Raw genomic sequence first — 17,101 nt, forward strand, 5'->3', positions numbered from 1 at the left:
GTTTTGCTTCGTAATATTCGGGTTTAGTCGTAGAGCTCTATTACAGTCTTGAAATGATAAATTCTAGATTACACACACAGTGGTTGATTTTTTTTCCTGGCAGCATGAAGGGGTCTGTGTTTTACAATAATAAGGTGAAGGATCCATGTGGACTGGAGCAGTGTAACCCGCTTGATTCATAACCAAAGCCTCATCCCAGAGCCAGATGTCAGTGTTGGCGAAGCATCGGGCTGCAGAGCTGGCCCACTTCTCAGGGCACCTTGTGTTCTAGAACCGTGTGTGAGACTTTCTCGTTTTATCCTGCCTGCCTGTTCACATTTAATTTGTTCCTGGCCGTGTGCAATGGATTAACATTTCATCAGGGTGGATTAAGATTGAATTGACATGAAAGCGGTCTTTTTCTATTTTCCTTCTGTCACTTTTAGGCGCTCCGAGGCAGGTCGCGGGGAGGCGCCTTTGGGAGGGGGAGGTAGTGCTCATCCCAAAAGTACCCTGGTGAGGACGAGAGAGATAAGCCATGGCCTCAGTGTGACAATAATTCCCCGTTGTAGGTCGGGAGGCCTGGACGGAGCCGGCAGCCAGCTCCATCAGTCTAACGAGATGTCACATGGAACAAAAGCTTTAGGGGTTTTATTTAGCTCCTAATCCGCACGCTGAGAGAGCCGAGGTCCATGTGAGCACGCCGGGGAGGGGCCCCCAGCAGGCTCGGTGCAGCCTCCTTTCTGGGACTGAGCCGTAAAGAAAAGACCTCTCGTGCCACCGTTGGGGAGTGAGGCAAAGTTACCGTGAGTGTTGTGTTTTGTCTACTAAGGTTTCAGAGGATTAATAATTTAGGCCATACTTTGAAATAGGAAACCCCCAGTTGGTTGTTCCTGCCGTCTCGGAAGGGTTAGAATCCAGCCAGGTCTGGTTTTGATGTATGTAATTGAAGATTTATAAAGAGAGGCTTCCTCCTCTGCCTCGGCCGCACTCATCTTTTTTCCAATGCCGGTTCCCAGCAGGCATATAAATATTGGGCGTTCACAGAGCTGGGATGCTGCCGGGTGGTACGAGGGCCCCTGGGAGATCGCCGAGGCTCCGGGGAGGAGCAGCTCTCTGACGGACGGAGGCGGAGAGGGACCGTGGTATGAGCAGCCGAACCCCGGGCTGCAGGTCGCCGCCATGCCCGGGGCCGCCGAGCCCTGCCTCCCCCCAGAGGCCTTGTACCATTCGGGCGCCGGAAGGAAGAGTTCCGTTCCCGACTTCACCTTTTACGACAGCAGACAGGCAGTGATGTCTGCTCGCGGTGGCCTGCTGCCTCGGGATTACTACGGTGACCCGTCCGGAGCCACTCGGCCACCCAAAGAGCCTCGCCACCCTCGAGACCCGGGACTCGGCCACTTGCTGCCCAGTTACGGAGTGCTTGGCAGCAGAATGATGTGGGATCAAGTGCAAGGCCGGGTCCCTGCCCTGCAGGACACTGGTCACCTGTACCGCGATCCTGGAGGTAAAATTATCCCTCAGGGGCAGCGGACACAGAGCAGGGCCCCGGCGCCTGCGCGGTATGCAGCGGAGCTGGCCGATGGCCGCTACGAGGCCCCCTCCTATCCCTCCAGCCAGGTCTACAATGACATTGGCGAGAGGCCTGCGGACTCGGCCTCCGCCAGACAGGCAGCCCCCACGTGCCTGGTCATGGACTCCGGCCCGGCTGCCGCCTCCGAGGGTGGCCCAGGGGCAGCCCCAGGCACGCTGAACCGGGGCTACGGCCTTGCCCAGGAAAGTATGCGCTCCAAGGTGGCTTATGAGAATTGTGAGGCTGACCTGTCCACCTTCCGGGGACCTGGGGGCAAGAGGACTGTGATGCCTGAGTTCCTGGCCCTCCTGCGGGCTGAGGGTGTGGCAGAGGCCACGCTGGTGTCACTGCTGCAGCAGGGCTTTGACTCTCCAGCCGTCCTGGCCACGATGGAGGAGGCGGACATCAAGTGCGTCGCGCCCAACCTGGGCCAGGCCCGCGTCCTGAGCCGCCTGGCCAGCAGCTGCAGGACTGAGATGCAGTTGCGGAGGCAAGGCCGGGCGGGCCCCCCGCCCCGGACACGCTCCAGCAGCTTCAGCCACCGAAGTGAGCTCCACAGTGACTTGTCTTCTCTGGGTGCCTCAGCCATGCAGCCCCAGCCTGTGGGTCCCCTGCAGGCGGCGTCCCCCCGAGCTGGAGACCTGGCTCGCCGCCCCTCCAGTGCACCATCCCAGCACCTCCTAGAGACGGCGGCTACCTACTCTGCCCCTGGGGTGGGAGCCCAGGCCCCCCACTTCCCCTCTAACTCTGGGTATAGCTCTCCTGCCCCTTGCACCTTGACAGCCCGGCTGGGCCCCACATATGCCCCTCAGGCTGGCGTGGCCTTGATAAACCCAGGTCCTGCGACCGCCCTTCATCCAGGCCCCAGAACAGCCTACTCCACAGCCTACACGGTGCCCATGGAACTGCTGAAGCGGGAGCGCAGTGTGGCCGCGTCTCCCCTGCCCAGCCCCCATGGCAGCCCCCAGCTCCTGCGGAAGCCCGGTGTCCCCGTGGAGCCATCCACCCTGCCGCCAGCCAGCCAGAGCCTCCACACACCTCAGTCCTCCTACCAGAAGGTGGCCCGGCGGACGGGGGCCCCCATCATCGTGTCCACCATGCTTGCTCCGGAACCAAGTAATGCACCCCTCCCTGCCTTTTCTCGCTTAGGACATTGAGGGGATAGTGCAGGTGGGGGTTCAAGCGCAGGACAGTGAGTCCTCACGTTTTTGTTGCTCTCTGGAGACCAGACCCACATCCTGACTCGCACGTATACGCACACACGCACACTCCACCAAACAAGACACCGCGGCCAGCCAGTTGACAGGGGTTCTCTTGGGTGAAGTGGATTTGCGGTTCAGGCTGACCCACTGGAACAGCATTGCCTCCCCTTTCTCTAGTTGAGCTCAAGTTGATTTGTGGATTTCCCTTTATGGTGGTGAAACACAACTGTGTTTCTGGGAGAAACCCAGGACCATTCAGAACAGAATGAAACCATCAGCCTATGAGGGGTGGTGTTTGCTCCAGTTCACTTTCAGTGGCTTTGGAGAAGGCAGGGATATTTACCCAATTCTTCCGTGAGTTGTGCATTGTTCACATGCCGTTAGAAGTGCATTATAGTGTGGCAATGCACCTCTGAAGGGTCTACACGCATTAGCAGAGGTGAAACTACCTGCCGTAGAGCTCAAAGCATTATGACTCCAGGCTTGTGTGTTAAAACAAAGCCACATGGTGAAATCCCGTAGAACCCCATTTCAAAAACAGACGTAGTCTCACATATTGGAAAATAGAGTTGGGAATTCTGCTTACTCGCGGGGAAGAATATATTTCCACGCTGAGGGAAGAGAGCGATCCTAGGTGGTTCTCTTCAAAACGTGAGACAAATGTCATGTACTGCGTACGTTTCCTTGGGCGTTGTGGGTAAACTTGTAGGTAGATATCCTCTGAACAATACTTAGAATTTTTATTTTAGCTCGAGAAACTTGACTGACAATTTAAGCTGAAAATCAGTTTCCTTCCTTTTCTTCCACTACCCTCCCCAACATAATTTAGAAAACTGAGTCCCTTTTAAATGAGTTTTTTTCTAAACAGCTAGTATTATAGGCTGGAGGCAGTGGGGTAAAAATAAGATGTACCTTTTAGAAAATACGCCTTAAACAGCTGTGGTGGGTGGGTCCCGGGACGCTCCACTTGCATCTGTGAGAGGCTGCATTAGTTTTCTCTCTCATGCTGGGGGAGCTGGTGATGATTGGGCTACTCATAGACTAAAATGGCTATTGTTGCATTACAGCTTGACCTCCAGGCATTTTTCTTTCTTATTTCCAAAGGAAGATTGAGTAACTAGTTGAATTTTCCTGTTGTCTCTCAACATGGCTTCTGGTTTTGCTTCCTGTGGATTTTTTTTTTGAGTCCAGTCGTAGAATTTATTTGACTTTCTGTAGTCAGTGTGCGACAGAAGAAAAGTCAGATAATTTTTCCGAGGGCCTTTGCCTTCTCCCTCACAGTCAAACATTCTTTCTTTGCAACCAACTAATTTGCATGGCGCTGACATTTGTTGCTCCAGTAATTTCATCTGATAATGGCCGGGCTTGCAAAGCGGATCTGAAAACATATTCCTTAATTATGTGTTGCTAAGCAACGGGAGGGTTTGGTCATAATCACAGAAAGATTATCTCCTCGTTGAAGTCCTGGAAAGGTTTTGCTGAAGGAAGACCTGTTAAATTGCCTTATTTTCTTCTCTTTCTGTTAATTTTGCACTGCCTCCTAACAAAAACGTTCACTGCTATTCGGGTGTGGGGTGAGGGAGATATTTAAGTTGTTAGGAGTGTGATTGTTAACACACTGTTTTGCAGACCAAAGGATATTGATTTTTGTTTCATTTGCATGGCAGCAAGCCAGTGCCAAGAGAGTCTGCAGTCGGAAGTCTGCCAGCAAATAAATTTCTGTCATACGGTCCGTCCTGTAGCTGCCGTTTTCCTCCTCGTTCCTTCTCATACATTCCACGTCTCATTATAACCCTCCCCCAAAAGCAGTGTGTCAGGGGCTGGGGTAGGAGCGTGGCTTCCCGGGAGCTTTCAGCCTGTATAAATGGCGTTTTGTGTGGCAACCTTGGTAGAATCAACAGCCAGATTCGGATCTGTTGGAACCTACAGCCATGCTCCTGGCGAGCCGCTTGGACCCCAAGAGGGTAACGTTTACCTTTAAGGAAAGCACCGCAGACCTCAGGTCTAGAAACTGGAAGCTTGTGCCCGGAGCCCCACCTTGCCTCGGCTGCTGAGCGGGGCTGAAATGGGAGACAGCTCTCTGTAAATCTAGATCTAGCCACCCTGGTCATTTGCGGCACAACCAGCATGAATAAATCTTCGTTTGGGTCTTCGCCTGATGTTTCCCTGTGATCTGGAGGGGCGGGGAATCAATGCCTAGGCAGTGGACTGTCTTCTCTCCTTTTGGAGAGGCAATCTGTGTGTTTACAGTGCGCGGTGTGTTTGTTTTTAAGTGCCTGGTTTTATTTTTATGTGCTTTGGATATTTTAACATACATTTGCTTTTCTCGGTCTGTGAGCTGAACTACCTGCTTCATCGCGGTTGGCTTGGTTCGTATAAACGAGAAGCTCCTGTTTGCTAGTCTGGGGACCGGGCAGGTCAGGGTGACCAGGCATGGAGGGACCCTGGTGCAGCCCGCCAGCCCCACGTGACTCGGGATTACTGGGGCTGCATGTCGGCCCCGCGTGAGCGTCAGCACCTGCTGGATCTGCTGTCGATCACACACTGACCTGGTTGACTGGCACAAGCTCTAGAACCTTCCGGCAGTGGCTGTAACCCAGTGATGCCCCCTCCCCCACATCACGTGGTGTCGACCTCGGCCAAAGGTTTGCTGTCACCGGAGCTGTCCCTGTGACGGATGCAGCAGGGCATGTCATGTAGACAACAATGCTGCAGCCATTTTCGTATTTCTGTCCTCCCAAAATACAGCAGAGCCCTTAGGCTGCACAGGGCTCAGCCGAGGGGCAGACCCAGCGCTGTTTCCCACAAGGGAAGGGCAGCCCCCCAGCCCACTCTCTGCCGTTTTTCTGTTTCCTTCCAGTCATTTTTCTGGATGCAAGCTAGATTTCAGTGCTTTTGCAGCACTCATCTCGTCACCAGGGGCGCTGTCCACAGGACAGGAAGTGTCCGTGGCCCGTTTACACTGGGGCGGTAGAAGAGGCTGGTTTTATCTGTCACCAGATCTCGTCACTCATGTGGCCTTGTTTTGCGTGCTGCTAACGTGGCACTGGCTTCTGGCGCCATAGGTGCGCACACCTGGTCTCCATGGTAGGCGGTCCCCCCTGAAGAAAACCTGTAGTCATCTCGGAATCGCCAGAGCAGGTGCATCCTGTTGGGCCGGTGCCCACCGGGTGACTCCTTCTCATCCTTGGCTATCAGGAAGATCTGTGCTGGTGGGTAGGGGAGCAGACGGTTCGTTGGTCTTGAGGACATGACTCACACACTGTCGGTCTGGGGGGAGGCTGGAGAAGGCCACCAGAAGGCCCTAAAGAACTCCCCGCTCCCAGATCTCACCTATGTCCCACCCCCAAAGCAGAGCCAGCCCAGGAAGGGTAGGTTCTCCTGGCTGCCCCATCTCAGCGCATGGGGACCTGTGCAGGTGGGGTGTGGGGACCCAACCCCGAACTGGCCTGCAGAGCAGCGGGGAGGTGAGCCCGGCACTGCTTGTATGGTCTGGCTGAAGAGACGGGTAAGGGGTGGAGAGACCTCTCCCAGGCTGCTGGCCAGGGCCGGAGACCCGATGCAGCCCCCTGACCCAGGAGGCGGGGCGTGAGCTCGGTGCAGGCTCGCTGATCTTTCAGTATTGACCAAGCCCCTGCTCTGTGCCGGCCCCGGGTCAGGTGCTTGGCACCCACAAGTGGATGAGACCCAAACCTGGGGGCTGGAAGAGGGGATCACCACGACCCGAAAACATAGGGCCCTCTGGAGCCTGGAGGCTTGGGAAAGCATTCCTAAGGAGCCTGTGTGCACTGGCGGGAAGGCTGAGGGCAGGGCACATGCTCCAGAATGGCCGTCAAACTGCAGCCGTCGTGGTCGGGCCAGGAGGATGGGGCACTGCTCATACCAGCCCGAGGAGGTGGAGACCTGTGTGTGGGGGTCCCGCCCTCCTGTAGCCTGCCAAGGTCCTGGCTGTTGGTTTGTGACTGGGGCATCTCCCAGATTTTTTCATGCAGAGTGGCCTACACCTCCATGGTCAAGAACTTCCATTCTCCTAAAGCAGGCGTGGGGCTTGTGCGAGGCCACCCAGCCAGGCCTCTCCTCTGCCTCTGGCCAGGGCCCTTTTGGCACACCATCCCTTCCCGCTCAGGCTCTGTGGAGGCGCCGTGTACTTCCAAGGTGCTGACATGACATCCTTGCCAAGTAAAACCCCTGCACTGCAGCACGTCCAACATCAGTAAATCGACGGGCCTTCTCTTGGCTTTTGTGCTCTGTCGGTCTTTCGGGCTGACCACTGAGCACATACTTGGAGTAAAACCTCACTCTCTGATTCATGGTTCTCCGAATTCAGGGTGCCCCCTGGTGGTCACCTGCCCTGGCCTCTGCATTCAAGGCCCTGCATGTGGCCATTCCCTGCCCTCTTAGTGCCCCCATGCTTCCTGCTGTCTGTTGGGAGCTTGCTGGATTGATTTTGTCATTCTGGGCCACCACTGTTGACTCTGCTATGTTCCCTGAGCGGGAACGATTTTCTCCCACCTGTCAGTGCCCGGAAGAATTTGGACCTTGGTCATTTGCTCCTTCCTGGCTAACCTCAATCTGAACTTGGCCTTGCCCTTTGTTCTTGTAGCTGGTTTTATTGGGCTGAGTCTGAGTTTCTCGGGTCCCTTATTGGACTCCCAGAAAAGCCAGGCACCCCAGGAATGATTTCGACCCAGGAACGTAAGGTAGTTGAATGTGTGACTCAAAGATGTACAGCCTGCTGTGTGTCTTCGGGCAAGTGTATTGAGTTCTCTGTTTCTATTTCCCTGTCTAAGGAGGATAGGCATTAAACCTACCTCGTGAGCGTGTGGGAATGCAGTGAGCAGAGGAAGGAGTAACTTGAGTATTGAGGTCATTAAACCTGCTTGGCCTTGCCTAGAGGCTGGGCTCATTTGAAAATGGTGCTTTTACCATCGTCATTGTCTCTTGGCCACTTCTCAGGCTGGGAGACAGTATGCTGCTGCGTGGTGGGGCATTTGAGGGGGGCAGAGGCCGGGCTTGTCCCCCAGCTCTGTGCCCCTCAAAGTAGCCTCCTTTGACTTTGGGTGCAGACTTGCTGCTTCTGTTTGTGGAGGACAGTGTCGGGGTGGGCAGAGGTCAGGCAGCCTGGAGAAGACGTCCCTGCGTGAGGGCTGCCCTGAGTCGGACAAGCCTCATGGGCCTTTCACAAAACTGCGTATCTGGGAGTTTCTATGAACTCAACTCTTGTAGGGCTCGTCTCCCCGTGACAGCTCAGACCCCCCCTCAAGGGTGTGTGTCAATGATTGTACGAGGGGTGTGATCTGGGGAGTCACATGGGGACATGGGTGTGACCCCCAGTCTTGCCTCCCGGGGACAGTGGGCTCCTGGCCCGCTGGGAGGGCTGCGAGATCACTGCAGGTTTTCTGCCTAATGGTCTGGGCCACAGAGAAGGCGGTTAACGAGTTGGTCCTCGCTGTGCTCTCTTGTGAGTTAGTTTAAAGGGATTGGTCAGTGTTGTCACGGGGGAAGGAGCTGAGACTGCGGCCGGGGCACTGGCCAGCTCTACTCGAGCTCCCTTTCCAGTGGCCCGAGTGGGCACAAGTTGCCCGTCACCCTTCTCATCTCCAGCTGGACGTTTCGTCTTCCTGGGATGGATAGCAGCTCCATGTAGAAAGAGCGGAGCCTCATCCACCAGGGCCTGTCGCCCGCCTCTGCCTTCAGGAAGCAGCCCGTTGAATTCGACTTTGGTCTCTAAATAAGAGTTTTGTGTTTGAGTATCTCTTCCACCCCACATTCCTCCGGAGCCGATTGCCTCTCCCAGGCGGCAGTCTCGTTCATGGTGGGGGTCAGATTCTCCTGGAAGACGTGCGGAGCGGGGCACAAGGGCCCGAGCCGCATCACAGGCCCAGTCAGCGCCAGTGCGTTATCTGGCCGAGAAAAGGAGAAGCCACCAGACCCCTTCAGCGTGTTACTTTGTGCCGTGAGCCTTCTCTCCAGCGTGCGCTGCCCGCCCTGGGCTCTCCGAGTTGCATTCCGCTTTGTGGACCTCGCTTGACCTGGGTCTCCATGAGCCATGGGGCCTGGGAGGCGAGGCCAGAAGTCCTCGTTGGCTTTTGGTATCAGGCATGTGATTTGAAAATATTTTTTCCCATTCTGTGTTTCTTTTCACTTTCTTGATATTGTCCTTGAAGCATGAAAGTTTCCATTTTGAAAATTTTAAAGTCCAATTTATTTGTTTCTTTCTTGGGTTTCTTGAGCTTTTGGTGTCATAATCCAAGCTCATGAAGATCTGTGCCTGTTTTCTTCCCAGGAGTTTTATGGTGTTAGCTCTTAGATTTAGATCTTTGAACCATCGTGAGTTAACTTATATATGGTGTGAGGCTGGGCTCCAGCTGTGTTCTCTTGCTCAGGGGTGACCAGCTGTCCCAGCACCGTCAGCTGATGTTTTCACAGGGCTGAGCCAGGTGAGGGGCCAGCCCCATGGTGGAGCCGCGCACCAGACATAGTGTGTTTGGCAACCAGCCTCGTAAGGAAGAGAGACGGTTTTTTAAAAGAGGAAATCAACATCTGTTAGTTAACAGGGCAGGTTTCCAGGTGTTTGGAGCCCCTTTCTTGTCTGCAAGATAATACGAGGCAAGAATTCTAAAGCTGTTTCACAGATTCCTTACTGGTACGTGGGAGACTTTTTTTTTTACGTTTGTGAAAGAGAAATGATACTTGTAATCCGTAACTGATTAGCCCGCGTTAGCAATCTGGAAGCTGAATGTAATTGAATTACTGTGCTGCTGTTGGTGTGTTTTACCCCCTCGGAGGCGGCCCTACGCAGAGGACTTTCCAGTCTTTTTTCCTGTAAAGGCGAAAAAACAAGACTGTTCACTTGCTTGCTCCCCCCGCTGCTCAGGGAGCGGGAAGGGTTGCTGCCATCACGTTGAGCCAAATGGCAGTGTGCGTGCAGCATGTGAATGAAACAGCTTTCACCAAGTTTTTAGGAGAGCATCAAATCAAACCTGTAAACGCCCTTGCCCACCGAGAGGCCCTGGGGACACGTTCTCCCGAGAGCGGTTGACAATTGATCCCAGGAAGGGTTTGCAAATGTAAGTGGAACAACTCGTGGTGTGAAGACCAGAGGGCCCTGTGAGCAGGAACTCTGGGGCCGAGTTTGTAGGAACAATGAGGGCTCCGGGCTGTGCTCCGCGGGAGGGAGGGCAGCAGGAATCTCTGACTCCTGGGTTCCCATCACAGGTGCGTGAAGTGCCAGTGGGGGCGTCTGACCCAAGCTGCCCCCGATGTGTCTCTTTCCCCTCTACCAGGACTGGGGTCAGGGGAGCCAGCCTGAGAGAATCCAGGGCTTACTTAGGCCAGTAAACTATAGTAATTGTCACCCATCTAGAGTGTTTGACAAGCTTTATCAATAACCATCTGAATCCCTGGGAAGATTCTGGGCATTTCCCCTTTTAAGATGAAAAGTCTGTGGCTCAGACAGCTCAGTACTGTTCCCCAATTCACACAGCAGAGCTGAGACTTGAAGCCAGCCTGTCTAACTGCAGACCTGTGACTGGTCACTGTGCCATGGGGTACCACCAAGCACAGCATTGTAGGACAGCATGGGGAGATCAACAGTGACGTAAAGTCAGGGAGGGGCCACCAGTCCACGCTGGAAGCCGAGGTCCATGTCAGCACGAGGAAAGAGGATGAGTGGGTGATTCCAGAGCAGGAGTCTTGAGGTGCTCTGAGGCTCACTTCCCCAGGTGTGACATTGGGGTGATGGGCCCCCCGAGAGGGCTCCAAGGACTTCATCACGCCAGGAGCTGATGACTAAGCTCACTGCTCGCCTGGCTTCGTGAGCACCTGCTGGGTGCTCGCCTGTTCCTGGCAGGTGACCTGCAGGCTGCACTTGGACCCAGGCTGTGCGGCTGCAGAGCTGAGCCCCTTTCTCTGTACTGTGCTGCCTCTTGGGAGAGTTAAGGATATTCATTCTTCCAGATGATTAAGTGGAGTGTAAATGTTCTTGGTCCTAAGAGGATTTAAACCTAACTGTCAGGAATGGTTCTAACACACACAAGGGTAAAATTGAGTAGACAGACGTAAGCACAGGAAAAGATGAAGCTGGCTGAGAACACAGCATTCCCTGCAGTCCTGTGCACAAGGAATGGCACTCTGAGCTTCCTAGCAACAAATGCAAAGAGGGAAATCAGATCACTTAAAGGATTCACATTGTGCATAAGATAGGACTGACAAACCTACTGCTCAGAAGCCTTATTTGAGCAGTCCTGAGGTGAATGTCCCCTGCCTTTGACCACCTGTCCAAAGAAGTGGCCTCAGCTCTGTGTTTGCAGTTTGCTTTCTTATGTCACCTCCTCGTCCCATGCCCCAACCTGCACCTTCCCGTTTACAGGCTCAGCTGCCTCCTGAAGCCTCCTGTGTGTTGTCTTCTAATGTTTATTAAAATTTTGTTAGTTTTCACCAGGACCTCATCCAGTTGAAGTTGCTGAGCTCCGATGTGCCGTGTGACTGGGCTGGGCTGCTTCTGAGCTGACAGTGAATGCTCCCTGGGGTGCCTGCTTCTCCCTCGGGCCGGCACCTCCGGAGAGGCAGCCAAGTCTGCAGGCAAGTGGCGAGTCTTCTCAGGTGCAGGGGCCCTGCCTGAAGAGGTGAACGCTGTCGCCAGCCGCCCAGCGTGGGCCGGTCCGATCCCCGTGGGTCTACAGTGCTCAAAGCTGGCCTTGCAACCTAACCAGCTTCCCCACTGGGGATTTTTCTATTAGATGCTTTTTATTTGAGGGAATAAATGTGACTTTGTGATGGGTTCTAGTATTTTCCTGTGAACTGGGCTTTGAGCCTGGAACGCTTTAGAAGTGGTTGGATTTTAAGAAAAAGTTGTAGAGGAAAAGAGCAGGGAGGGGACGTCCGACCAGCTGTTGTGTTGGAGAAAAGCAGCTTCCTGGCGACTCTGGGGCCTGAGGGCAGCAGCACGCTTGGCCGCCGGCCCACCGGCCAGCAAGCCTGTTAAAGGTTCCTTAAGAATCACTTTCCTTTTTGGTTTAGGGCCGCATGAAAACCTGAGTTTGCTAGAAGACTTGGGCCTCCGTCCCCGTCCCGGCCTTGGTGGCCCCTCTAGCCAGGAAGCAGGGCGGTCTTGTTTTTGTGGGCACGTGGCCCAGGCAGTACAGTTAGAGAAGAGGGCTGCCGCTCCGGGCTCATCCAGGGGCCTGCGGGGAGGAGTGCCTGGTGTCCATTTCTCAGAAGCGCCGGTGGAGTCCTTCCATCTGATTCCAGGGGGCAAGCCAGTGGCTGAGGCAGCGACCCAGGAGGGCGCGGGCACACGTGGGCAGGCCTGCTCCCCGAGGGACGACCCGGCTCTGGCCTCGGAAGGACCTGGTGCGGCCAGCCTGCAGGGGCAGGGTCCTTCCCCGGCTGCTCCGGGGCCGCGGGACGCCCGGGTACCAGGAGGAGTGGGGGTGTCTTCAGCCTGGTCAGGGACCCCTCCAAGGGCTTCCCCAGCCTCACCATGCCCACACAGTTCACCCTCCTTGTCCCCCCAGACTGTATGAAGCCCCCCTGCTGGGTGGGAGGGCCCTCTAATACTTGGTGGCCGCGAGAGGTGGGGAGGCACGTCCGTGGGGTGGTGGGTTGACCTTGACCTACTGGGGTTCCTGTGGGCGGGCCAGCCGGTGGGTATGTGGCGCTTGCCTCCTCCAGCCCCCTCTGGTGCCCCTTCTTTCTTTTCTCATCTTTCTTTCTTATTTTTCTCAAACGCCCTCTTCTATTGTTGCTGTGGGCACATTCTTAGAATGGGAGACATACTCAAACGAAACACCCCGTGGCGGGTGGCGCCTTCCTGGGCACAGCTGGGGCTGAAAGGCGGCACCGGGGCAGCCAGTCCCTCGGCCTCGAGGAGAGAGACAGGGCAGCAGGCCCCGCGTCCCGCCTCGGCCGCCCTGGACCGAGGGTGCGGACTTCTGATCCCCAGCACTCGGACAGGCGCCATTTCGGAAAACGGCTTTGAGTTCCTTGCTCGTGGTGTTTGGGGCTCTGCTGATTTTTGTGTCCATCCGAGAACCAGCGATTGCCCTCCCATCTGGGATGTGGCTCTGGCTGTCACAGCCAATTCGGAGAGAAGGCGGGGACCGGGTCCATGCCCGCGTGGCTTGTTTCTCCTTCTGTGTCATTCGCACGCTTGCGAGGCTGGTTTTCCACCTTGCTGCATGAGGTCCAGCACCGCCGATGAGCTGAACGGCGAGTGACTCTCAGAGCAGGAACGGCGGAGGTGGCCGAGCTGGCTGTCCGGGGACTGCTCTGCAAAGCTGTTCCAGGCTCAGCTAAACTGCCCAGAGCTGCTGCCAAAGGCTGTGGGACGTTTTTCCCTCAGTCTAATTGAAAGCCAAGGAACGGACACGTGGGCACTGGTGAGCACCCTACGCCCTGGGGGTTTCTAGGAAAATGCCTGGCGTGGGTGGCTCTGGGCGGCAAAGGCTCGCTTTTCTCAGCTCTGTCCTCTTGGACAAGGCCTGGTGGCTTCGCCATCTCTCCAGCTGCAGTTTCAAGGAGACGGAACTGCGTGCCCCACTCTGACCACGGCTGCTGGTGCTGGCTGGACACAAGAGGCCTGCAGCCCTGGACAGCTGTGATCGGCTGCGGCCCGGCTCTCGCTGTCCTAGCCACGTGGCCCTGAGCAGGTTGAAGCTCAGTCCTCTGGGCTCGTTCTGTCCCCAGACCCTGGGGGAAGCGCTTTTTCCTTCCGAGCCTGAGCAGGCCCTGCCTGGCGGCCCACGGACTCAAGGTGCAGAGCAGCTGGAACACGTGCCAGAGGCCCCATCAGGTTGCTTCCTGCAAGGAAAAGCATGTGTTTGTGGAGTCCTGGGATTTTAGGGGCAGGGGTCAAGGGCCAAGCTGACATTTCCTGCGGCCAGGTTTCTTATCAGCCAGGTCTATGGCTGTGTGTTGGGTCAAAGGGCACTCTGAGAAGTGACGGTGTGTCCCTGAGAGTGGCTTGGGGAGTGGGGCCTGTGCACCCACCATTGCTCACCGTCCTGTGGGATTCTCGGACTTTCCTGGGTGTGGCCTCCCGGGCTCCGTGGTTCTAGGGCACCAGGGGCAACCAGCAGACTGGAGGGGTAGGGTGGGCCCTGGGAGGCATCTCAGCTTGGAAGGTACTGAGGAGGGAGGGTTTGCATCTTTCTTCCCTGGTGCTACAGGATTATGTAGGATGACAGTTCCCACCCTGATATTCAGTTCTCAGGCCAGAAAATCGAGAGCGACCCCAAAGGCAGGGGTCCACCCCTGTGGTGAGAAACCCCAGGCAGCGGCTCTTGATTTGGTGAATTTCGAGCCGAGTATCTGTGATTGATGGACAGGGTGCTGCAGGCGGAGGGGAGCTTACGGACCCCCTCCCTTAGCCCACGGGTCCCAGCGCCCGGCCTGGTATTTGTGGCTGTCCGGTGCCCAGTTGTGCTGAGTTGAGCTGGTCCCCAGGGAGGTGTGGGAGTGACAAGTGGGCATGGACTGGCTGTCTCTGGTTGCTCTATGGTGAGCCCTGGGATTGTAACAACGTGGGTTCAAGTCCTGGCCCCACCACTTGTTCTCTCTGTGACCTTGGACGAGTGTGTCCCACCTCTCAGTCTCCGCTTCCTCATTGGTAAAACGGAACAGTGCCTCCCGGAGTGGGTTTTCACAAGGGTTTAAATGAAAAGGTGCAAGAGAGCTGCGCAGCACGGCTTCCATCTAAAGTTGTGGACCGATAGGATGGGCCTTGTGATGTGGGCCCACATGGACAGTGTGGGGGTTGCCTGTTTACCACTCCCAGTCACCCAAACCTTGGTTTCCATGTGTGTTCTGGCTTTGGGTGCACAGATGATTTTATTAATGCAATAAAATATTGAAAATCAGTTAAGAAATGTCTGAGAACAGTGGTGCCGGCCATGTGGCTTACTGTTTTAAAACTTTAGGCCAGTGTCAGGTGTGTCCCAGTTTCCAGGCACATCCTTGTAAAGTCTGGTCTAATTACTGCGGCGGAGGAGACCTCCTGGCTGCAGACAAGATTTTGATCTGCAGGTGAGGCTGAGCAGAGGGTGCGTGTTCCTGGTGGTCTCTCCAGCGAGCTCCAGAGCAGCTCAGGGCTTTGAAACCAGATGCTTGAGTCAGAATCTCAGGGATCCTGGGATGTGAGCTGGAACCAGAGAGTGCCCCCCCCCCCCCGGGGAGAACAGGCCCAGGATGCCCTCGGCTGACCTCACGGCCAGTCGCAGCCCTCTTGTCGTGCAGAACCGCTGGCCAGCAGCCCAGGAAACCAAGGTGGGCACTGGCCAGGGAGCAGTGCGTTCACTTGACCAGCTGAGCCCTGGCTTTTCGGTCAGCGCCCTCATGGAAGTTGGGACCTGCAAACTTGTTCCCCAGGGTCTTAGCTAGTCTCCTGGGAGCCCCTTTTGTCCTGAGAGGTTCTTAGCCTTTAGCCGTGTAGTCTTTGGTGAAGTCCTGAGGCTCGTCTGTTCAACAGAGGCTTGGAGGGGCTGCCACAAGGAGGAAGGGTGTGGGGGAGGCACAGGTGGCTGTGAGTGTCATCTGACCCCTGGCGTGCCTGGCAGTAAGAGAACATGTTCCAGAGGATTCTGTCGGAGCTGTTTATTGGATACGAGGTGCAGAGGAGGTGCTCAGAAGGGGCAGCTGAGGTGATCCCCAGGCCCGTGCATAGGATAGCGATTGCCTGGCCCTTCATGGGCTGTGAAGTGGGAAGGTAAGTTGTGTAAGCTCACCTGGACGGGAAGCCAGTGGGTCCTTGCTGGGGATCGCTGTTCCCCAAGCCCGGTGTCTGCTGCTCTTGGGCCAGAGCCACGCCCCTCCATCCCCTCCTCCCTTCTCCAGTGCTCTGGGACCACCCACATGAGGCTGGGCCTTTGAGGAAATACACGACATGGATCACATTTTACCAAAAATAGAAGCGGAGCCTCACGTTCTTGGCTGCTGCTCTGTGGAAGTGTCTTCCAAGGGGCATGTGTGGTTTTCACTGGCGTCCTTCCTCCTTTTGGGCCTGGTCAGTCGGGAGGGTCCGAGTGGGTGGTGGTCAGCCCACCCCGGTGGAAAACACCTGCTTTCCAGACCATCAGGTACTGTGTCGGGGCAGAGGGATTCACCAGGAACAGAGGAGGGTCCTTTGGGACTGGCAAGGGTGACAGAGCCCCAACACTGAAAACCAGGAGCCGCCCTTGGGAGGGTGCGTCCAGCACAGCAGAGCAGGAGGTGTCCGGACTTCTCAAGAGCCCGCAGGGCCGGCGTGCGAGGGCCTAAGAGAATCGTTTCAGATGAGCGACACAGTGGTTCTTGAGTTTGTTTTTGCTTTAAGCTCTGTTGGAAAAGGGAAAGTATCTGTCGCGTTTCTCTGTTCAGGGTCCCTGGTGTGATGTGGACACTGCACAGTTCAGGCTGCCAGCACAGCTTCCTGGGGTGCTCTGAGGAGCTGGTTAAAGTGACAGCATATGCTGGTCTTTCTGGAGGCACGGAAGTTCTCCTTTTCTTTTTAACTAGATGTTGTGGCATAAGTCTGGACATCTGCTTCCACTCCAGAGGACACTGCCCATGTGCGTGCACATCCACACCCTCCCTCCCTCCCCGACACACACACACACACTGCGGTCACCCAGCGAGCCATGGGGTGGGGAGGGCACTGCCCAGGCTCCTGGGAGCACCAGCCTCACTCAGCTGGTTGGGTGGAGACGTGGGAGCCTGTGAGCCTCCTGCTTGGCCCACTCTCTGTCTAGCTGTTACCTGAGCCACAAGAGAGATGGCCTGAGAGCATCCTCCTTGGGGGCCATGACTCGTTAAGATCCATGTTTTATTTAAGAAGCTAATCTACTTACCACGGCGTTCCCGTGGCCGCCTCTCCACTGTGCCTCCAGCTGACTTTGCAGAGGATGCTAAAATCAGAACAGAGGAGCGGTTTAAAACCAGGCCCCTGTGGGACCCACCTGGCCTTCTGGGGAGCTCACTGAGTGTGGGTCACCCCCAACAGCCCAGCCCCTGGGTGCCCAGAGAGCTGGTTAGGCCAGGTTTTCCCACACTCGTTTTTTTCTGATGTGAACAGTGCAGTGGTTCGTGTACTCGTGGCTCAGGAGAAGAACCTGACCTCGGGAGACCAAGCTGAGTCCAGGTGGCTGGTGCTCCAGAATGAGGAGAGGCTGGGCTGCGTGTGCAGGGTCTGTCTGGAGCTTGTTTCCTACCTGGTTGTACCACTCGTCACTAGAGGAAATTTGCACAGTGCCTATAGTTGGTGAGGGTGCAGCCAGTTGCCACTTTCTTATTTTAGAAAGTATTCGTTCCTTTTTATTCACCTGCGCTGGTTTTAAGCCAGGTTGTTCTATCTTGTTCTTTATTCCTGCCG

At 55.7% G+C, this 17,101-nt stretch overlaps 1 protein-coding gene across 22 annotated transcripts in view; it reads left to right on the forward strand.

Moving 5' to 3' along the window:
* CTBP2 (C-terminal binding protein 2) overlaps positions 1 to 17,101 on the forward strand; it is a 166,066-nt gene that overhangs the window by 124,447 nt on the left and 24,518 nt on the right. For 5 of the 22 annotated variants that reach the window (XM_070573768.1, XM_070573653.1, XM_070573702.1 and 2 more), the window contains one exon: positions 11,188 to 11,337. The exons of 16 other annotated variants lie outside the window; for them this stretch is intronic. Coding sequence is in view for 1 of the 6 variants with exons in the window: in XM_070572979.1 (XP_070429080.1) it covers positions 15,638 to 15,830 (193 nt within the window). In the remaining 5 variants the exon portion in view is untranslated. Of the gene's footprint in view, positions 1 to 11,187; positions 11,338 to 15,622; positions 15,831 to 17,101 lie in introns of those variants that run through there. One more of the 22 variants, XM_070572979.1, reaches the window with a different exon arrangement.

Source organism: Equus przewalskii, chromosome 1 (assembly GCF_037783145.1).
Source record: "Equus przewalskii isolate Varuska chromosome 1, EquPr2, whole genome shotgun sequence".
Lineage (NCBI taxonomy): Eukaryota > Metazoa > Chordata > Mammalia > Perissodactyla > Equidae > Equus > Equus przewalskii.